This window comes from Pristis pectinata, chromosome 7, assembly GCF_009764475.1.
Source record: "Pristis pectinata isolate sPriPec2 chromosome 7, sPriPec2.1.pri, whole genome shotgun sequence".
In the NCBI taxonomy this organism is placed as follows: Eukaryota; Metazoa; Chordata; class Chondrichthyes; order Rhinopristiformes; family Pristidae; genus Pristis; species Pristis pectinata.
The window spans coordinates 58,187,519-58,211,439 of NC_067411.1; the positions used below are offsets into that span (position 1 = coordinate 58,187,519).

Consider the following 23,921-nt stretch of genomic DNA (forward strand, 5'->3'; position numbering starts at 1 on the left):
AATGTGGTGAAAGGCCTGCCTTCTAAAAAGTACCGGAAATGCCAGATTGCCAGGTACAGCGCTAGTAGTTCTCGATCAAAAGCGCTGTATTTGAGTTCAGGTGGCCTAAGGTGCCTGCTGAAAAACACCAAGGGTTGCCAATGGCCTTCGATTACTTGTTCCAGTACCCCACCAATCACGGTGTTGGATGCATCCACCGTGAGGGCGGTTGGGACGTCTGTCCTGGGGTGTACCAGCATCGCGGCGTCTGCTAGGGCTTCTTTGGCCTTAACGAAGGCAGCCGTGGCCTCATCGTCTCAGGCGATGTCCTTGCCCTTGCCAGACATCAGCGAGAACAAAGGGCACATGACACAGGCTGCTGCAGGGATGAAACGATGGTAAAAGTTGACCATCCCAATGAACTCCTGCAGGCCTTTGACTGTGTTGGGACGGGCAAAATGGCAGATAGCGTCTACCTTGGCGGGTAGGGGTGTTGCTCCCTCGTTGGTGATTCTGTGGCCGAGAAAATTGATAGAGTCGAGGCCGAATTGGCACTTGGCTGGGTTGATAGTGAGGCCGAAATCACTGAGGTGGGAGTACAGTTGGAAGAGGTGGGAAAGGTGGTCTTGGCGGTTACGGCTGGCGATGAGAATGTCATCTAAGTAAATGAACACGAAGTCCAGGTTGCGGCCTACCGTGTTTATCAGCCGCTGGAAGGTCTGCGCGGCGTTCTTAAGGCCAAACAGCATTCGAAGGAATTCGAAGAGGTCGAACGGAGTGATGAGCGCAGTTCTGGGGACGTCGTCAGGGTGGACCGGGATTTGGTGGTATCCCCGGAGGAGGTCCACCTTGGAGAAGATGTGGGCCCCATGTAGGTTTGCCACGAAGTCCCAAATGAATAGGAGGCTGTGTTGGTGGCCAGCTGCTGTAGCCATCAGCAGCGGCTGGCCCTGGCATTTCCCTGAAACTTGCAGGGTGGGCAGCATTGACGGGACTCCGCGCCCCACCTCTGATGGTAGAAACACAGCTGGTCGTCAGTGTCATCGTCTGTTTTTCTGGGGTGTGGTCGCCCGGCTGCTGGGACTGGATTAGGTAGGCCTTGGGCACTCGGTCTGGTGATTTGGCCGACGGATGAACTGCTCTCGCGTTTGGCCTTCCACAGGACATCTGCCCAGGCGGCTACCTCACGTGGGTTGCTGAAGTCGGCGTCGGCCAACAGCAGGTGAATGTCATCGGGCAGCTGTTCGAGGAAGGCCTGCTCAAACATCAGGCAGGGCTTGTGTCCCTCAGCCAAGGCCAACATCTCGTTCATCAGGGCCGATGGAGATCTGTCCTCCAGGCCATCGAGATGAAGCAGGTGGGTGGCGCACTCACGACGGGAGAGGCCAAAGGTCCGAATGAGAAGGGCCTTGAAAGCCAGGTACTTGCCTTCCTCTGGAGGAGACTGGATGAAGTCTCTGACCTGGGTGGCTGTCTCCTGGTCCAGGGAGCTGACCACGTGGTAGTACTGTGTGGAGTCGGAGGTGATCTGTCGAAGTTAGAACTGGGCTTCGGCCTGGTCGAACCACACGCGGGGCCAAAGCATCCAAAAGATGGGCAGCTTGAGCGCCACTGCATTGGCTGCTGCGTTGTCATTCATTGTGTGGGTCCAAAATCCATTTGGACCGTCGGGGTCACCAATGTAGCAGCTGCTACCGCGATGCGAGAATAAAGACACAAGTCTGCAAGCTGTGGAACAAGACTGATTTATTTACCCGCCTTGTGCGGGCCTTTTAAGCTGCGTGGTTCCGGCCTTCTGAAAATGGAAATGACGTACGTGCTACATCATCGAAATCTTTTCACGCGCACGGGTTCTCCCCTGTCACTCGGGGAAGACAAAGGCCCAGCGCCATCTTGGGCCCCGCCGCTCCAACGACGCGTGCCCCGACCGCCGAGCTGGTTCGCCTACGCAGACGATGAGTCGCCACAAAAACACCAATAATCTGGCACGCTCAGGACTTTCAATATGTTACACAGTCTCATAATAACTTTTCTATCGAACCCAGTAAGTTTATAAGCAGCGTGGGAACCTAGGACCCCAGGGAGTGTCTGGGACAGGGCAGTGAACCCGGGATCCAGTGAGTATCTGGGTGGGACAGGGATCCTGGACCTTGGGGAGTGTCAAGGGAGCCCGGGAAACATTCCCTGTGAGCTGGGTGCTGAGTAGTCAGGATTTCCAAATACTCAGATACTAGATTATTGCAGTTTTACTGTATTTATGGCGGCCATAATTTTTTTTCATTTTAATCTCCATATTTTTTTAACTGATCTTAGTGTTGGCTGCCTTTCCTTTTTCCTCCTGTCAAAAATGTGTCAAGCATTTGTTTATACCATCTCATCTTTTATCAGAGCTATAAGAACAGGTCATTTTGGCCCTTTAAGTTTGCTCCACCATTCAGAGATGATATCTGATCTTCTACCTCAATGCCCTTTTCCTGCATTATCCGCACATCACTTGATTCCCTTATAATCCAGAAACCTACTGATCTCTGTTTTGAATAAACTGAGACTCCACAGCGTTCTGGGTTAGAGGATTCCAAAGACTCACCACCTTCTGCATGAATAAGTTTCTCCTTATCTCAGTCCCAGATGGTCAACCCTTATTCTGAGACTGTGACCCCTGGTTCCAGACTTCTCCACCATGAGAAATATCCTCCTTTCTTCTAGGTTTCCAAGCCCTAAAAGAATTATGAACTTTCAGAGAGAACTGCTTTCATTCAAAAATGGGTGGTTGATGGTTGGTGTAGACTCTTTGGGCTGAAGGGCTTGTGTCCATACTGTTTCTTTCAATGACTCTATGACTCTTCTTAACTCTAGAGAATACAGGTTAGTCTACTCAAGCTCTCCTAATACAGCACACCTGCTATCCCTGGAACCAGTCATCTGAATCTTCACTGCATTCTATGGCAAGTAGATATTTTTTAGATAAGGAGACCAAAACCATGAACAATACCCCTGGTGCAGTATCTCCAAAACCTTTATAAACACAGGAAGACATCTTTGCTCCTGTATTCAAACCCTCTCGTAATAAAGACCAACATCCCATTCACATTCCTAATCACTTGCTGCAACTACGCCTATAATTCTATATCTATAAATTCACCGATGACACCATTGCTGTTGGTAAAATCTCAGATGGTGATGAGGGGGTGTATAGGAGCGAGAAAGATCGGTTGGTTGAGTGGTGTCGCAACAACAACCTTGCACTCAACGTCAGCAAGACCAAGGAATTGATTGTGGACTTCAGGAAGGGGAAGCCAGGAGAACACACACCAGTCTTCATTGAGGGGTCAGCAGTGGAAAGGGTGAGCAGCTTTAAGTTCCTGGGCATCAACATCTCAGATGATCTATCCTGGGCCCAACACATCGATGTAATCATGAAGAAGGCATGGCAACAGCTCTACTTCATTAGAAATTTGAGGTGATTCGGTATGTCATCAAAGACTCTTAAAAATTCCAATAGATGTATGGTGGAGAGCATACTGACTGGTTGCATCACCGCCTGGTATGGAGACTCCAATGCACAGGATCGCAAGAGGCTGCAGAGGGTTGTAGACTCAGCCAGCTCCATCATGGGCACAACCCTCCCCACGATCGAGGGTATCTTCAAGGCACGGTGCCTCAAGAAGGCAGCATCCATCACTAAAGACCCACACCATCCAGGACATGCCCTCTTCTCATTATTACCATCGGGGAGGAGGTACAGGAGCCTGAAGACCCACACTCAATGATTCAGAAACAGCTTCTTCTCCTCCGCCATCAGATACCTGAACGGTTCATGAACCCATGAACACTACCTCGTTATTCCTTCTTTTTGCTCTATTTATATATTTTTGTAATTTATAGCAATTTTCCCTGTTTGCACTGTACTACTGCTGCAAAACAACAAATTTCACATCATTTATGTCAGTGATAATAAATCTGATTCTGATGTTTGCTTTCAGTGAATTGCATGCCTTTGTACGTCAACCTTACCCAGTTTCCCGCCATTTAAAAAGTACTTTGCTTTTCTGTTTTATCCACCAAAATGGATACATGGTGTTGCCCACTCACTCAACTTATCTTTATCCTCTTGAAGCTTCTTTATTTTCTCTCCCCTACTCAAAAAGTATTATTCATTTCAATATATTCTGTTTCTATATCATTCATTATAGATTTCAGCAAAGGCTAACAGTGGTTCCCTGCTTTCTCTCTTCCTCCTACCTTAAATGGTGGGTCACATTAGTTACCTTCCTATTTATGTGAACAATTCCAGAATCTATAACATTTTGAAAGATGGTAAGCAGAATATTTATTATTTCTATAGCCACCAGTAATCCAACAGAAATAATTGACAAGCAACTTGTATTGCTATAGAGGTGCTGCTATAATCACTGCATGATTTTAGTAAAGGACACTGTACAATTACATAATTATGTATTGCTTTTTATGGTTAAAGTTCAGATGCATAAACTATATTACATTAAGCATTGAGCTTAGGTGCTCAGAGACACAATTAACCTCTTGCATGGTGGTTAATGAATAGAACATGTAGGTTTATGTTTATTAAGAGGTTTAATATCTCATTCAAAAGATGGAATCTTTAACTCAGCAGCAAAGTCCACTTTGGGAAGAAGTTCAAAGTTCACCCAAAATTCCTTGAAAAAAGTAATTGTCAAACAAACTGTATCACTGATTATGATGATAATGAGAGTGGGAAATTATTTATGAAAACTAGGAGCACATTTTCAAAAAGGTGTCAACACTCTCATAACATTTCAGGGTTGTGTGGATTTTAATGTGATATTTTATTTTTTTGAATCAGAATCAGGTTTATTATCACTGACATATGTCATGAAATTTGTTATTTTGCAGCAGCAGTACAGTGCAAGACATAAAGACATAAAAATTACTATAAGTTACAAAAACAGAAAATATTTCACCTCCGTCAGTGTGTCCAGGTTAACCACACAAAGAGGACAATTGCTGTATGTGACATATGCGATGTGTAAAATGGCTGTTGCACTTCCTCACAAACAACACTGAACATAAAGATAATTCATTGAGTTTGAAACACTTGGAGATAATTGAGAGATCTAATATGGCTCTGTATGAATGTGTAATTTTATAAAAAATCGTCACATATAATTCTATATAGTGGAAATTCAGCTTCCCATGAAGTAAGCATTTTATACATACTGTATATACATTGCATCTTGCATGTTCAGGACATACAAACTCTGTACAGTTCACAGACTATGCACACTCCCTCTATACCAATGTATTATGACAACAGTGTGTACAATCTATGGGATACAGTGACTCACTACCTTCTTCTTAGGCACTCACCCAGGATTGAGGATGATTTACTTCCATTCTGGTTTTGTGGGTTCTGAGATGGCTAATGAGGTGAATGTGGGAATTACAGACTCTTCCACAGATGGAGCAGATGGTGTGCAAAAGCAGAGTTTGAGAGGTATTCCGCTCTTTCCACCACTTATGCAGAGCCTCTGTATGCTCCCGAGATATGGGCTCGAGGTTCTCAATACTATCCTGAATGCACCTTCTCCACTGTGACCATTTGCATTTGCATTTCTTCAAGGAGACTTTGAGCATATTCTTGAAAATTTTCCTCTATCCACCATGTAATCTCTTCCAGTGACAGAGCTCAGAATAGAATATATATTTCAGAGGTCTGGTGCTAGGCGTGTGAATGTTGTGACCCGCCTAGTGAGCCCACTGAGTGTAACTAGGGCCTCAGTACAGTGGATGTTGACCTGGGATGGAGCATTGATGTTGGTTCACTTGCCCTGCCCATGAATTTTGAAGATTCTGTGGAGACTGAGGTTGGTGGTAATTTCCCAGTGCATTGAGATGCCAGCTGGAGTTAATATTGGCCTTGTGAGTTACCAGAGTTTCTTTGACAGTACCAAATTTACTGGTACTAACAGTTTCATGGGCAGGGAGGACTGAATCGGAGAGGTTGGCCCTGATTACACAAACTCAAGACTGTCTTCTATGCCTCTACATTTATATCGTTCCAGAGAACATCCAGTGATTTGTGTCATGTTAACTCACTTCTGCAGCTGGAGAGCCACTTCAAGAGAGCTGAATAGATCACAACCTTCACAATGGAACCAGAGAAACAAAGACAGAAAGCACTCCTGTTCATTGGATGCATAGTGGTTTACCAGAGCGACAGGAAGAAATCAACGGAACTTGTGCTGTTTAAAGAACTCTTGAAAACCTCTGCTTTTTGAATGAAAAGGGTTTCCATTCCAGCATTACGTGGTTAATGTATGATAGTATTTATTTAAGCCCACATCAGGCTGGATATCCAGGAAGATGTTTTGGCTCATTCGTCGTAGAGTCCACCAATTCAGCTCCAAGACTACTTAAATAGCCCATGCAACAAGTATGTAAGAGCATATAATAGACATGGAAAGAACAGGCAAAGCAAGCACAGTTCAACTGAGAAACCACAGATTTCAATGAATAAAGACTGACTCCAAATAAAGTTATTCCATATCTGTCTATTTGTCCATCTAAAGCCAAGTCCCTCACCATCAAGCTTTCACTGAAACAGTCAATGATAGCTCAGTAGTATGTACCACCAATACCTCTGACAAGAGGTCATGGGTTAAAACCTCCCTTCAAGGTTCTGAGCACATAATGTAGGTAGGATTTTCACTGCAGCACTGAGAGAATGATGTAAGGCGAATGAAGGATCTTTTCAAAAGGACTATCTGACATTGTGTCACATTTGGGAAAAGATCCTCTTGGGATTCTGAATAGTGAAGGCTATGCAATTGTTTTCCATAATTTTCTGTAGTGGCGCAATTGAAACAGATAAGAAATTTAGATTTGTGATTACAATGTGGGCTTATGTCGGGAGTGATTCGAGTCTGTAAACAGCTGCTCGTCGAAGGCTTGATAAGAGTTTGGAGATAACAAAGAGGGAATGGTTTGTATTAAAATTCATTTGTACAGCATGAAGGATTTTGTGATGGCCTTCAGCTAAAGTGTTTTGGGATCTTGATTCTCTTATCATGGCCAGATTTTTAATCTGTTGTTGGTGAATGTTTTGTAGGAATTATTTACATTTCCTAAAGAGCAAAGTCTGAACCCATCTCCAAACATGCTTCCTCACATGCCTTCTCTGCTGTGTTGAAAATGCCACTCACATTGTTTCCTAATCTAACCGACTTACTCTCAGAGCACAACTACTCACGTTACTCTTTATCTCCCTCAGTCTTGCCTTCTTCATACTATATTAAGGCTTTTAAAACTACCTACCCAATTTGCTTCACTTTTTTTCATATCTTTTCACTCCAAACCTCGGTCCTACATCTTACTTTCCTCATTAATTAAAAAAAAAGAACAATGAAGAAGTTAAGCAATAGTAAATCAAGTTACAAACCAAGCTGAGGAGAGTTCACCAACATATCAACCACTCCCAAATCCCACTCCTCCCTTCCCTAACTCCAAAATAGCTACATGGTTCTCAGGGTTTCCTGTTCCCTTATAGCTTTAAAAGTAAAAACAAATAATTACATCTATTTTTAAACTGTATAATTATAATGACATTGTTGTCACAACTACATGACCAGCTCAATACCTTGTAAATGTGAGATGTGATCACAACTAAATTCTTCTAATATTTTAATGTAAGCACAGTTCTGCAAGAAATCTTTACAGCAGTTAATGTAGCAATGGTCACTGCATCACAAAATAATTTATCCCCCAGGTGTATTTTTTTTTATGATGAGTTATGGAGAAAGCATTTAAAAAGTGTGCTTTTAGTCATCTAGTGGATGAGGGGAAAAATGTAAGTGGGGAGGAGTGAATTTCTTTGAAGTTTCTCCCATTCCACTAACAAAACTTCACAGTAAGTTCAATAAAGAAACCTACACACTGGGAAATCTGAATTTCCAAGGTTTTGGTGATCACCCCACCCCCTCTACTCCACAAGTGGTCAAAATCTGATCTGTAGCTGAAACCAACATAGGCCATATTGAAGGCGAATGAGTGGCATTAAATACTGTCTTCTAATGAACCAAATTTCTGATTCTTCAAACACATGCCAGGAATTCCCATGGCACTTTTTCTCCCCCAAGACTTCACTACTTGTTAACAGGGTTTCTATTGATTGTGCCACAAACCTTGAGGGAGGGACTTATTAAATTCCTTGAAATGTAACACATATTAATCATAATTTTAACATACAAATCTTAACATTGTGACTTTAGCTAGCAGAGGGCTCCTTTTCGTAGGAAGTATAATGGGACCATCCCCTACACAGCTCTCTGCTTATCCACAAACTAGTATATAAATGACAACTCCTTAAAGCAGCTCTACATAATGCTGTCCAGTAATAAGACCTACACTGGACAAGATTAAAGCTATATTGCTGTTTATTTTTTAATGAACTAGGAGCAATTAGAAGTTGTTATCTTTTACATGGAATTGATTACTTTTTTCCTTCAAAGTTTAAACTTCCTCCACATAGTACCTTCTCATATCAATCAGAAACACACCAAAGCATTTCTAATACAATGAAGGTATTATGTAGGCAAATCTGGATTTGCCCTTAGTACATAATGGTCATTGTGTTGTGAATTAAGAAATGCACAGATCAGAGCTGATGTATTTCAATCATCTTCAGCACACAGCAATGGAAAACAGCATTCAATATTTGGCCCTGAACAATACATTTAGGAGCACTAATTGATTCTACATCATATTATTTTAAAATTACAAATAAATAATTAGAACTTACTTGCTCTTTTTTCATCTTTGAGAATCAATGGATATTAAACTAATTAGATAGAATAAATCAAGTAAGGGCTTTCAAAGTAACCAAAAAGCCTTTCTTCATTCCCCAAACCTTTTACAGATAGAGCAAGGTCATGACTGGCTAGCTGAAACTCTACATTAAATCAGCAGTTACTACTTTTCTTTATACTACAGAGTCTCAGAAAGATTTGTGATCCTCCCTCACTGCTGAAGGCATTAACTCTCCTCACGGGAGTCTAGCTTCCCTGACAAGTTTCTGATATCTGCCAGACTGACCTTTCTTCATATATGAACATGCAATATCAAAGACGAGTTCAAACAAAAAACAGAAAATGCTGGAAGCACTCAAGTAACATCTGGGGAAAGATAGAGAAGTCAGAGACCCTTCATCAGATTTCCAGCATCAGCAGTTTTTAATGATTTTCAAAGACTACTCAATCCTAACTTCACCCCATAATCACACATGCTTAATTCCAGCAATTATCCCTGGATGGACACCATGAGAATTTAATTTTCTCCCATATATAACAGTGATGCATTCATCAATTGCAGAATACCTTGGATGACAGGCTGTTCTGCATGGCTCAGGTAGCAATAAAGTTTAATTAACATAGATCCCTGCCAAAAAGGCAAGTGTATATGCCTGTTTGTGTATACACATGCGTGTGTGTTTTGGGAGGGGGAACTATGTTGGGATGTAATGTTTCTTTGCTCTGTCAGCGTTCCTCTGAAGTTTGCACATGGTCAAGTGAATACGGTACTGAGAAAGCTTTTAGCGCTAAACATCATCATTCTTTTTCACATCTGTTGCTAACTGATCTGCTGTCTGTTTCCAGCGTTTGTTATTTTTCTTTTCTGAAACTGCATCCACACGGGGAACATTGAGTCAAAGGCAACCCCGGGGAAAGCGGAGATCCGGGGGTGAAAATGGGGGGTAAATGTTATAACGGAAAAAGTACAGAAATCAACGAATTTTTTCAACGGGTTGAAAATGCAGAAAATCTTTAAGCTCTGAAGACTTCATTAACAGGATCAGTGTCTCTCCGTGTTGTTTCCTGAATCTGCATGGCTGTTCTCCATGCACTGTCCAACTGATCAAATGCCTCCAGTACAAAGTTTATTTTAAACTACAAGTCCTTCCCCTTTCGCAGCCTTTGGGTGATTATAGGCCACAGAAGGATTATTCCGACAAGTGAAATTTAGAAAATCAATGTTTCCCCCCCCCAGCAGCGGAATACGACAGGAATATAGACACTGACACCTGCTCCATCACCTGACTTTTAGTCCACTATTCCTTACTCACATGCCCGAGTCCCGCAGCACCTGCAAGCCCTTCTGTGGGACCCGCCGGGTCACGTACACCCGCGCCAGCTGCTGATTGCTCTGCATGTCCTGTCCCGCTTCACTGGTCACAGCTCGGCTCAGCTCTGACAGCACACGGCAGCTTAAACCCCTCGCATTGCTCCTCAGCCACATCCTGCCAACGCGTATCGCCAATGCAAACAGGGACTTTGAGACCTTCTCTCCTGACTGAGTTCATTCAAACAAGGGGAGTCTCGCGAACTGACCAATATTTGATGGAGCCCATGTCGTCACTGGACGGGTTAGTGGATTTGTAAAGGACTTTGGTTTCCCGGGGTCAAACATAAGCGCCTGGGTATTCCTGTCTACCTCATCCGCCCCGCAAAAACTTCCACTCTGCATTACTCTCTTATATTAACTCTGTAGAAACCAAAAGATAAACCTTCTACTGATTGGCTTTTACAATTGGGGGAGGGAGGGCGAACATATTTGGCGTGACGGAAAATAACAGCCTTTCTTTATATACCACCTTCATGGTAGCAAAAGTGGTCCCAAGGCTTCACCACGGGTGGCAGGGCTCTCAAATACAACTGTATCTTTCTCGCACTTTTACCCTCATCCCCTCTGCTCCCAAATGGAGCAATGATAAAGTTCTCCACACTTTCCATCCCAACAGCTTCCACATTCAAAGGCTTATCGTTCCAAGTTTCCAACACCTCCAATGTGATGCAACTGGAACATCTTCCCCTTCCCTTCCCTTTCAGCACTCCAAAGGGACTATTAGTTGAATCTTGAATGCGGACTGTCCTTCCCACAGCACTTTTCACTGCAATTGCACTGAATGACTCCTGACCAGGAAGTGGAGGAAATTTTCTATTTCTATTTCAGATTTCCACCATCTTCCTCTAGCAGCACTGATATTTTGATCTTTGGGATTTATTATAATAACCCTGCCTACTTCCTATCTGAAACATTGGGACATAGATGGGAAAGGGATTTTAGTCTCACAAAATTACAGCTTGTGTCTGTCCCCAGCTAAGAGGAAGGGGGAATGGGAAAAACTAGTCCAGGACAAAAGAGGGGCTGTGGGATGCAGAGAAGTTCTTCTAGCCCTACTCCTAGTCCCCCTAAAGGAAAATAAGAAAACAAACTTTTCTGGCTCTCTACAGGTCCCAGTCACCCCAACTTGTGTCACCCTGCTGAGATCCAACTTTAAATGTCAAACAGATACTCATTGTTATAATAAATTCTCTGAGATCTCCCGACATATCTTCTTCCAAGATGTGGACAATGAGATTGCGGATTTAGACTGAAGCTCTTCACCACCAATTTTAGGATGTCAGGAGAGATACATTTTGCTTCTGAAGCCTTGTTGTTTTTGAGTAGAGATATGGACTTCTTGTCATTCAGGAATGGCAGCAAGGCAAGCCTGAATAGATAACTATGGGAGGAGTCCAGGACATTCACATTGTGGACAGAGTCCTGATTAAATCCTTTAAGGGTTCTTTCCAGTGGGCAATGGTTGCCTCCCTGTCTCTAATGAGTTCATCCCATTCTTGGCTCTTGGGGGTGGGTGTTGCTGTTGAAAATATCTATGATGGTCCTGACATTCCAGGTCTCAAACTTCATATTTTGGAGTGGACGTTACTTGTGTGCAGTTTCTTTTAACATTGGGTAGCCATTGCACACAAGGGCTTCACAGCCTAAGGTCTTGATCCAATGGCAAAGGGGACCTGGACAACTGGAGACCAGGCTCTGCTGCATGCTTATTAATGTTTATATACAACAGTGGGCTTGTGCACACTTGCTCACACACACAAATCTGGGCTTGGGCACAGCAGCCCTTGCCCAATGTCTCCCTCCTGGAACCCATTCCCAGTCCCTGGTTCTGGCCATAAACCTACCTATGCTTCCATCCCTGGCTTAAGCTGCACATCCACTCATGATCCCACCCCTCAGCTCCAGCACACACCTCTTGCATGTTCCTAAACCCCTGCTCCAACTGCACACCTGGCCCATGTTCCCAACTGAGAAATCTTCCTGCTGACTGCCATAGGGAAAGCCATTGCCAGAGTTCTCCTCAACCATCTCCTCCCAGTGGCTGAAAATAAGCTCCCCAAGTCACAGTGTGTACTCCATTCCATTTAGGAGTGGACATGATCTTCACCTTGCAGCAACTCTCAAGAAAAATGCAGGGAGCAGCAGTAGCCTTCTGCGACCTCACAAAAGGCTTTGACTTCATCAGTTGGGAGGGACTGAGGAACACTCTTCTCAAATTCAGCTGACCACAAAATTTGCCTCTATCTTACACTTGCTGCACAACAACGTGCAAGGCATGATATGAACCAACAGGTCTACAACAAAACTAATCTCAACAAAAACAAAGAAGACTTCAACATTCTTCTCAATCTTTCCTGTTGCAATGTTACACCTCACCTATAACAAATTTCCCATGGGAATGAAGTTAATCTTCAGAACTAATGGAAAGCTGTAATTACACTTCAGAACAAAGGTCACCCAACTCTCAGTCGTCAAGCAGCAGTATGCAAACAATGTATCTGTGCATGCTTGGAGGCCAAGGTCTGGAATATTGATGACTTATTCATCAAAGCATATGAGAGGATGGTCCTCTACCAACTGCTCTCACTGCACCTCCGACAATAAAGATTTATGGTGAGATCCTGGAAAACGTGAACCACTTCCCATATCTTGGGAGCCACTTCTCATTGAAACCACACATCTCTGATGAAATTCACCATTGCAATCAAGGTGCCAGTGCTGCCAATGGTCAATTGAACAAAAGGGTATTTGAAGCTCAAGACCTCAAACCTGGCACAAAACTCATGGATATCAGACAGCAGTAATTCCTGTGCTCCTATATGCTTTGGAGCACATCTCAAGTCACTGGAAAAATATCACCAACATTGTCTCCACAAAACCCTCCAAATTCACTGGAAAGGTCAGTGAAACAATATTAGCATCCTCTCTCAGGTCAATATCCCCAGCATTGGTACTCTAGTTATTTTCAGTTGGCCAAGATATTCATATCCTGACACCTGAAACTGACACTATATTGGAACCTCTGGTTGTGGGAGGAGATTACAGGAAAACAGAGAAAAAGGCTGAAAGATGTGCTCAAAACTTCCTTCAAGAAGTGCAGCACCTCTATGGACTCCTAGCAGCCCATGACTGCTCAAAGTGGAGAAGATTCATTCAGCATGATATTGAGAACCTCAAGACCATGCATCAGCACCACAAAGAAACCTGTGGAAGCGGCAGAAAGAGCTCACCACTCACAAACTATCCACCCACCTGCCATCAGCCACCTCCTGCCTCATCTGTGGAAGAATTTGCAATTCCTACATTGGCCTCATTAGGCACCTTAGACCCCACAAAACCAGAGTGAAAGTCACCCTTGATCCCAAGGGACAGCCTAAAAAGAAGTATATAATAAAGGCATATTAACACCTCTGATGTTAGTCAAAGAGTTATAAAGCATAGAAACATGCCCTTCAGCCCATCACATCCATGCCATCCTTTTTGTCCATCTACACTAATCCCACTAAAATTCGAATGTTCAGGAACGATGGAAGCTGCAGAGAATAACGGACTCAGCCCAATATATCACAGGCACATCATCGGTAGTATTTACAGGAGGCCCTGCCTCAAGAGGGTGACATCTATCAACAAAGGTCCCCACCATCTGGGTCATGCCATCTTCTTGCAGCTACTATTGGGCAGGAGGTACAGAAGCCTGTAGTCCCACACCACCAGGTTCACAAACAGCTACTGCCCTTCAACCATGCTGTTTTTGAACCAACCTACACAACCCCAATCACTACCTCAGTATAGCTACACTATGATCACTTTGCACTGCAATGGACTTTATTTTTTGTTCTAATTGTGTTCATTCTTGTAAAACCTGTGCAAAATTTATACTTAAGTTATGTTTTTCTTGTGAATGATGCCTATCTGATGCTATGTGCCTGTGATGCTGATGCAAGCAAGTTCTTCATTGCACCTGTTCATACATGCAATTGTGCATATGACAATAAACTTGAGTTTGATTTGCCCGCATTATCTTTCTATGCCTTGCCTATTTAAGTGTCTGTTTAAATGCCTCTACCATAATAATTGTATCTGATTCTACCACCTCCTCTGGCAGTGCAGTCCAGATATCAACCACTCTCTGTGTAAAAAAACTTGCCTCTCAGATCATCTTTAAAATTCCTTCCTCTTACCTTAAATCTATTCTGCCTTGTTTTTGATACCTCTATCATGGGAAAAAGGTTACTCTCACCCATGCCTCTCGTAATCTTATATATTTCTATCAGGTCACTCCTCAGCCTCCTTTATTCCAGGGAAAACAATCTCAGCCTACGCAATCTCTCCCCATAACTACTGTGTTAACCCAGTAGCTTTGACAAGTTCTCATGAGGAGTTAAAAATCAGGATCTATCAGCATCTGTACAGGAAATTGCTAAGTCTCCCAGTCCATTTTACTTAGTCACCTTTATCAGGCAGCTCACTCCCCACATTCCTTTCCTTTCCTACTCCCACAAGTCTCTATCCCTATTCTATCCTGCCCCCCCCACCTCATTATCCAGACTCACCATCCTCCCCACCTAGTTACATTTGCCCATCATCCACATACCTGTTTACCTGGGTTTCATCTCCATTGGTTCACCTCCTTTTTTTCATCCTCCATTTGGTTCCACCTTGCCCATCATCCCTCCCTTATCTGGTTCTACCTATCACCTACCAGCCTCTATCTTTACTTTCCCCCTCCCTTCCCCCAATTGGCTCCATCTGCCAATTTTCTTTTTCTTTTCTAATGTTTCCGCCTATCACCTTTCAGCCTCTGTTACAACATTCCCCTCATCTGGCTCCAACTGCCTATCATCCACTTCATCTGATTCTACAATGACCTACCAGCCTCTGTCTCACCCCTCCCTCTCACATTTATATATTGGCTATTTTCCCACTACATTTTCAGTCCTGATGCAGGGTCTCAGCCTGTTTGACTGATTGACCTACCGAGTTCTTCCAGCAGTTTATTTTTTACTCGCCCATCTACCAGGTTTCGATCACACTGGGAGGGTTGAATTTCCACCTAGCTCCAGAGCTTTTTCCATGGCTGAAGATAACTTGATACTATGATTATTAAGTGGGATATTAGAATGTGAAAAAGATATATCGATATATCACAGCAGTTCTTAATTTCTGCCTGTGCACATGTTGTGCCTGAGTATATCTCAGTGATATCAGAGCAATATAGCAGGATAATAAGTTTCATGATGGTTCTAGTTTTCCAGGTGATGAAATTTTGTATATCATCTGTTCTCAGATTGAAAGATATGATAGTATTTGAAAAAGCTGCAATTTATGACCATTGCTTATTTGGCACAACGTACTTACAGTTAAATCTACTTGCCAACTAACATTGCATCAGATCCAAACCTCCAATTTTGGAGGTTCAAATTCACTCCCTTGAGTCCATTTCTGCCTTATGACATATTCAGCACACCAAAAATAAATAAATAAATAAATAAATAGACAAATAGCGGTAAACAGGAGGTTAAGTTAACAGTTTGATTGATAAACAAAACATATGTTAAATCTTGCACTTAGCATGCCTTCCCTCAGTTACATGGTGATGTCCTTCTGTTTCTCTACATTAGCCTGGGGTTATGTAAACATGTAGTCTTTCCAAATTTGACTTTGTTTAATCAGTAACTTTATTGTAAATAGAGTGTTGGCTTTCTGCCTTGTAACATTATGGCTGTATTGTACAGAATACTTAAATCACACTTTGAATATTTTAAAAAATATAGTAAATGTTGCCTGATTTTTTTCCTGTATGTTCTTTCTTGCATCTTAACTTTGGTCTGTAGCGATGTTCAGAGATTTCCACTTTATGATCAGCTTGCTGAAGGTGCAATTTAAGTGTGACAAACTACACAATGTCCTTTTTCCTTCATCTCAAATGGAACATTTGACTGCTACTCAGGGTTCAAGCCAACATTTTGATGACATTGAAGCAGATCAGTGTGAATGACAGCCAGCCCCAAGAATTGATCTGACAACCTTTTAGTTGTGAGTCAAGAACTTAGCTGCTTGAGTTATCAGGCCACCCCTATTCCATTGTTACAAGTGCAACAAGACTTCCAAGCTTAATTCCTCTTCCAAATATCACACACATATTCAGGACACGGCACTGAAAAACTCAGCAACCTCTAATCCTCTGGGAGCTCCTGCAGCATTTTTGACATTGAAATCAAAAGTCACTTTTGTTTTCAAAAGTTTATTTCCTGGCTACTCTGAATTAAAGAATTACTACCACTTCAGCTCAACACTCCACCATAAATATCATGTAATTTTCAAATAATTTTAATGTCTTTTTAATTTGTAGTAATTTTAATGGGAACAATTACCAGAGCAGAAAATGCTTAACATCTCCACTTGGATTGTCTCTCTTCAACTTAGGAACCAGGCCAATGAAGAAACAAACATTATATTTGTCAGGCTGATTCAAAAGTCTACCTCCAAGCTAAGTAGGGAAAAACAAATAAAATCCCTATGCAAGTAATATTATTAGTGTTCTGGATACTTACAAACTCTGCTAAAGTTTTCTTGCATGATTACTTGATTGTCTATAGTGAAAGGAATGCACACAATTCTAACCGAACCTGTGTTCTCTTATGAAGAAGTCTAGATGGCATAGCAGTTAGTGCTGCTGCCTCACAGGCTCCAAGGACCTGGGATCAGTCCTCACCATGGGTGTTGTCTGCATGGAGCTTGCATGTGACTGTGTGGGTTTCTACTAGGTGCTCCAGTTTTTTTCCCCACATCCTGAAGATGCGCTGGTATATTAATCAGCTGTAGTAAACTCCCCTTAGTTTAGGTAAGTGTCAAAGGAATCAAAAGGGAGTTGGTGGGTGTATGACAGAAAATAAGTTCCAGGGAGATGAGTAAAAGGGGAATTGCTCTTGCTAGGAGCTGGCATGGACCTGATGAGCTGAATGGCCTCCTTTTGAATTGAAATAAGTAATTATGCTGTTTAATGACTTTGTCAGGTGGAATGAAGATGATTGGGATACATCCTCAATAAAACACACTATGCATACTACTGAAGGTGGGTTGGGATGATTTATACAACTGATGTAAATATAACTAACCTCCACCTACTGCAATTTTCTGGGGAAGTGCCCTGCTTTTATAAGAGGAGTGTGATGTAATTTCTGTTTTCTCTACATTTTAAAGAAGCTGGGCTAAAAATCTGTCTGCACAAGAGCAAAAAAAATATGGAGTTGCAATGTTGAAAATTAATGTGGAGTGATGCAATTATGTTCTTGGGTGCCACTGACATCATCTTGTCAGGAGATGCAGTCCTTCCAAGTGAAGCAGAGATTCACATGCACCCCCTCCAACCTCAACCATTGCATTCAGTGCTCTCAATATGGCCTCCTCTACATCGACAACACCAAGCTTAGATTAGGTGACCATTTTCCAGAGCACCTGCAGTCTATCCACAATGACCATCTTGAGCTTCCAGTTGCATGATATTTCAATTCCCCTTCCCATTCCCACACTGACCCGTCATCAGCCTTCTCCACTGCCACAGTGAGGGCGAACGCAAACTAGGTGAACAGCACTAATATTCCATTTGGGTAACCTACAACCCAATGGTATGAACATTGAATTTCCCAATTTCATGTAATCCACACCCCCTGTGTTCCTTTCCCACTCTTACCGGTCCTCCTAGGTTCCCTTACCCTTTATTCAGCTTTTCCATCCCCCTCCCCCCTTTACCTAGATTTGTTAACCTTTCCCACCTGATTTCACCTACCCATCACCCACACACCTATCAACTTGGGTTTCTTCTCCCTTGGCCTATCTCTCCTATCCCATCCCCCATCTAATTCCATCTGGCTACCACCCCTCCCTTATTTGGTTCCACATCACCTTCCATCCTCTATTTCTACCTTCCCCTCCCCTCCCCCCAAGCTCGCTCCATCTGCACATTTTTTTTCCCTTACCCATTTCCACCCACCAGCCACAGTCTCAACTATGTCCCCTCCCCCACCTGGATCTATCTGCCCATCATCCCCCACCTCACCTGATTCCACCTATCGCCTATCAGTCCCTGTTTCATCCCTCCCTCCCACCTCTTAATATGAACTATCTCCTTTCTCTACTCCTAGTCCTGATGCCAAGTCTCGGCCCAAACATTGACCATTCCTTTGCCTCCACAGATGCTGCTTGACCTGCTGAGTTCCTCCAGCGGTTTGTTTTTTTGGATCATATTGTCATTTTGGTTGAAATTTTCTTGTTTGATATCAAGTTCACTCAATTGACATCAACAGTAGTGCAATACCCAAAAGTTGTCTCACTATTTTCTGCCACATTGGTCCAAATAACAACAGTTGATGTTAATTCACAGATGAAACAGCTCTTACTAACACTGAAGGCTCAAAGGTGTTATTTAAAGAGACAACTACACTCGACCTGCATTCATAGCCAACTTGCTGCACACCACACTACGTACTCTCCGCTTAGTCTGTATACAGTTCACACATAAGACCAAGCCTTCCTTGCAGCTTCAAATACTTTGCTGCAACGAAAAGAGATTTATATGCTGATTTATCAAGATCCAAGACTTTCCTTCATGGATGACATAATGTCTCGCAGGCACCACTGGCATGAGGCATGCAAGGGCTCAGCATCCATAACTTATCCACTCAGCCTTCATAGGGAGCTATGTTTTTACCTACACTTCTTGCAGGCCACACTTACACACTCACATGCCTGAAACTCACATATATGCCCTAGATTTTCTGACAGTCATAACAAGATCACCCTCTTTGTCAACTTCCATGTCTCAGGATTATTTCCGCCCCATAAGCTGGTATATACCCATATATCAGTTTGCTGATCACTGCCTGCATTGGGGAGGTCATTCATATTCTACTCCACAAAGTTCTTCTATTTCCCTGTCAGGATCAGGAGGACTAGCTGTAGGCATTTGCTTGCCATTGCAAGTTTCCTGAAATGCAGGATTTCTTAAACAGTCTTTTTTACAAATACCACCTGGTAATTTCCTGCTGGAGTGCTGAGATATGGACTGTGTCTCTGTGGCCAGCTTGAATAAAGAACATCCCTCTGGTGAGGGATGTGATCTACTTGCCTCTTCCCAGTAAACTTTGGAAAATGTTCACTGCTATCTGCAAGTAAGCATTCACTATCCAGTAACTGGAAGAGCGCAAATGGTGTTGTCCTTGTGTACCTTTAAGGTTGATAAGCTGTCAGGTATACATTTAAGCACTGCAATTGGGAGAAAATTTGATTAGAGCTTTCCAGTAACGCCTGTTGTTTCCAAGCAGCATGACATATAACAAGGGAGCCTCAATAAGTTTATTTTATAATGATGCTGTTGAATATCACAAAGAGCCTATTAAAACTGCATTGTGGAGACATGCAACAAAGCCAAAATATGATACAAATGAATCTCTAGGCCACTCTGTTTGCTCGAGCAAGTTGACTTGTTTGGTGCATCATAGACTGCTTGCTGTGAGTCGTATATTTCACCACCTCTAACTAATGAGCTATCATGGAATTAATAAATATTCTGTGTGAAAGAAGCCTTTGAGCTATATGAATACAATACAGAAACAGACCATTGGCCCTAATGCCACTATATTGTTATTTATAGCCCAAAGAAGTCTTCTTCCATTATCCAGCCCAAACATGCTGCGTCCTCTAATACAACAGAAAATGCTGGAAATACTCAGCCTCAAATGTTAACTTTGTTTCCCTTCCCACAGATGCAGCCTGACTGGCAGAGAAATTCAACATTTTCTGGTTTTTATTTTTAGATTTCCACCATTTGCAGTTTTTTTTTTATTTTCCCTCTGGGTCCTGATTGTCTCCATCAGGACACATGGCTTTTCTACTTCAGATGAGGCATCTTTGATCAATTTCTTGTAACTGCACGATTTATTTATCCCAGCCCAACAACTACCCCATTTCTGGAAAAGCCTAGAAAGTTCTCCCTGTATCAATTACAAGTATACATTTAAGCAACTTGTTTTCTAGCCTTGGTGTTCTATTCACAATAAAGCCATTGACTCGGATCAACCACACAATTCTTCCTTGGCTCCAGCAAAGCCCTTACTTCCCTCCCATCATAAAATTACAGAAAACATAGCTAAAAGGCTGTTCAGTCCGTCATATCTGTGTTGGTTCTTTGAAACAATTATATAATTAATCTACTCTCCTGCTTTTCTCCACAGTTCTTCAAATGTATTTCCTTCAAGTAGTTATCCGATTTTCTTTTGAAAATTGAGCATTATACTGACTTTCTATCACCCTTTTTTAGTGAGTGCATTCCAGATCATAACAATTTATTGAATGAAAATATTTCCCATGGTACCTCTAGTGCTTTTGCCAATTACTTTAAATCTACGTCCTTTGGTTACCCTTTGTAAGTGAAAGTAGTTTCTCCCTATTTACTCCATCCAAACACTCATGATTTTGAATAGCTTGACCAAATATTCCTCATTTTATTCTGAACAAGCCCAGTTCTGGGTTCTTCTTGCATCTGAAGTCTTCCACATCTGATACTGTTCCTGCAAATATCCTCTGCACTTTCTGTAAGGCCTTGGTACACTTTTCATAAAATAATGCCCAGAGTTAGTCACACTATTCCTGCTAGTGCCAATATTTTATAAAAGTTTTGAGTAATTATCTGTTTATAAGGCCACAAGTCCATAATACTTCCTACAGCCTTCTCACCCTTGCTCTACCGCCTTTGTGTACCCTGCGTCCCTCTGTTCCTGCATTCCCCTTTAAAATTTTACAATTTAATTTATATAATTTTCCCCCAATCTTTGTACCAAAATGTATCACGTTGGACGTTTGGTCATTTTCCCCCTCTCTTCCCCCCTCCCCCACCCCATTTAGTTCTTCAAATCCTAAGAGTGGCAAACTTGAGCATGTCTGGCATACAAATGGTTTCACCATCCATCATTGGATCTGAAGGATTACATCAATACTATTGGGTCAAAGTTTCCTCCATCAAAATCACCTATCCTCCAAATCATCATGGAGAACAAAAATAGACCACTGCTACATCTTTTTCCCACAACCAATCACCTTCAACTATTTACATCCACACTATTCACTAACAACTCCAGAAACAAATGCAAAGAGCCCATGTCCTCTTTTGTTACAAGATCAAGACCATCTATTACTTCAGCTACCTCTTCTACATCCCCTCATCCTTGCCCACCAACTGAAGTTTCTTCCAAGATTTTATTCCAGCTCTGTCCCTTGTCTTTGTGTCTTTCTATAACTTCTTTACTCGTCATTTTACTTTTAAAAACCAATTTTGTCATGGGACTTGCATCTTGTACCTCCGACTCAATTACCACCAAATTACTAACACACCCTGTTCAATAACTAAATGATTTATCTAAATAGTTGTTTCTCCTCACGCACTGTTGCCCTCCCTATCAAAGGCTCTATCACAAGCTCCAAAAGAGACCTATCAATCCCTGAGTCCTGCCAAACTAGTAAAACTAGTAAACCATCCTTCCTTTTAATTTCTGAGATCTTGACTGTATTATCACTACCAAAGTTCATATTTATCTCTCTGTTATTCCACATCTCTAATCAGGTTTCTGCCCCAATACAGCCCTTAAATAGTTTTAATCAGTCAGTTATATTGGGTAGACCAGGTTGTTCTGACCTGATTCCTGAAAAAGAAACTCTACTCCACGAACTTTTGAGGGAGGAGATTACCAGGGGTATGGAGGAAAAAAGTTAAGGACATGCTCAAAGCTTCCTTCAAGCATTGCAGCATCTCCTGGGAATGTCTGGTCCATAACCACTGAAAGTGGGAAAGGAATATTCAGGAAGATATTAATGAGAACTTCAAGACCATGCATGGAGAACAAACAAAAGTCCTGTGTAAGCAGTGGATGGAATGCACCACCTCACAAACTATTCACCTGCCCATCCTGCCCCATTTGCGGAAGAGTCTGCAGTTCCCTCATTGGTTTCATAAGCCACTTCGGAACACACAAAACTAAGGACTGGATTTTTGCTGCCACTTCCATGTGCTTTATACACAAGCACATGAAAGATGCTGGCATCCACAATGTAATGGAGTACAATGCTCAAACATTCTATTGTACACACACATCCCACAAGAATGTTATTTCAGATCTTAACTAGAGGGCAGTGGTTAAAGTGCCCTACCATACCTGGGTTGCCATTGGAACATCTAAAGCATCAATCTTCTTCCAAATACAGGAGAAGATCACTGGGGTTAGTGATTGCATTATTAGTGATTCAAATATTCTTCAACTCCTTGCAGCCAGTATCCTAATAGACACTCATTAACTTCCTAATACCCCCTGTCATCTGCCCACCACAGGATTATCTGCCATACTCAACATTCAAGTTTTTTTCCCGATCCCTTCACCCCAGTGGTCCTTTTTCCAACTCACATTCTCTGCTCCCTCCATTCTCTGCAATGATGGGGTTTGCTGAGGAAGGACTTATTTTACCATGTTGTTGGTGGGCCATAGTTTTGGTTTCCCTGGTCGAGGCACCTTGGTGTAAAATTCATTTCCTAAACTCTTCTCCCTCTCTATCCTCAAATAGGATGCTGGTTAAAACCCATCCATTTAACAGATAATATGGTTATCTGTCCTTGACTTTCCATATTTATCCAATTATGCTTGGTGTGGTGACAATTTGACATTAAAGGTGTTTATCAGCGTTAAAGGTGCTTGATCAGCCATGATTGAGTGGCGGGGTGGACTCAAAGGGCCAAATGGCCTAATTCTGCTCCTATGTCTTATGGTCTAATAAATGCAAGTTGTTGCTTTTGTTTGAAAATTAAATAGGAAACTACAGAACAAATAATTTATCTTTAATTACAGTGTTTCCAAGATTGTTCCTACTTGCATCCTTAGGTCCATACATGGAGTCTCAAGGGTCATAGCTTAAGTCCCAGTTTTAGTTAATGTTGAATTGCCTGAAGTTCAGGATACTAACAGATCTGAGAATTTATCAGTCAATGAAGCAACAGCACTCACATATCTTTCCAAGCATACAGGTCCACTTGACAGCCAATGAGTGTAAAACTACTAAACACGAAGAATAAGACTTTAGGAGAAACATTATGAGATCATATGTCCTTCTCTGGCTTATAGTTGTACATTCTGGCCTTATGTCAGAGTCTTATATACCAGACAAACCCAGAATCCCATTGGTGAGTAAAATTAACTTGGTCTTATTGTGCAACTCATATCAAAATCATTCACCACAGGTTAAATAAGTGAACACACATGCATTTTTTCACCAGAAAGAAATATTATTGGGATACTTCAATTTCCACAGTTAGTTTCATTGTTCCAGTATGTCTGGAGTGTTTTAGAGTTTCCATGATCAGAATGCTGGTTGTAGTTGCCGGGTAGTACATGCATAAAATGTCCACATGCACTCAAGAATGAATAAACAAAGGCATAGTCTTATCTCTGAAGTTAGCTTCTCTCTTTGAGGGGATTACACATTGGTACCTCACAAAAGCAATAGAAAGCAATTATGAGAAACAAGTTTATGTATGCAGTAGTTCCAGATGTATATATTTTATTTTAGTCCATAGATTCCTTAGCTTGGAGAAAAGATGAGAAACTTTGATTTAATTATAGTGCTTGCATCAAATTGCATATTGAGATATAATATATTCGAGGCATCATTTGGAGTGGCACTAGTTGTGACTGTCCAGTCCTTGCTAATAGACTGATCTCAAAGAA

The 23,921-nt window shown here is 42.1% G+C and overlaps 1 protein-coding gene across 1 annotated transcript in view; it reads right to left on the reverse strand.

Annotated features, from left to right (window-relative positions):
• The window catches only part of LOC127572208 (glyoxylate reductase/hydroxypyruvate reductase-like), a 37,539-nt gene extending 27,159 nt beyond the window's left edge, over positions 1 to 10,380 (reverse strand). The window contains exon 1 of the mRNA XM_052019142.1: positions 10,097 to 10,380. Within this exon, the coding sequence (XP_051875102.1) occupies positions 10,097 to 10,269 (173 nt within the window). The 5' untranslated portion in view covers positions 10,270 to 10,380. The remainder of the gene's footprint in view (positions 1 to 10,096) is intronic.
• Positions 10,381 to 23,921: the final 13,541 nt, after the last annotated feature.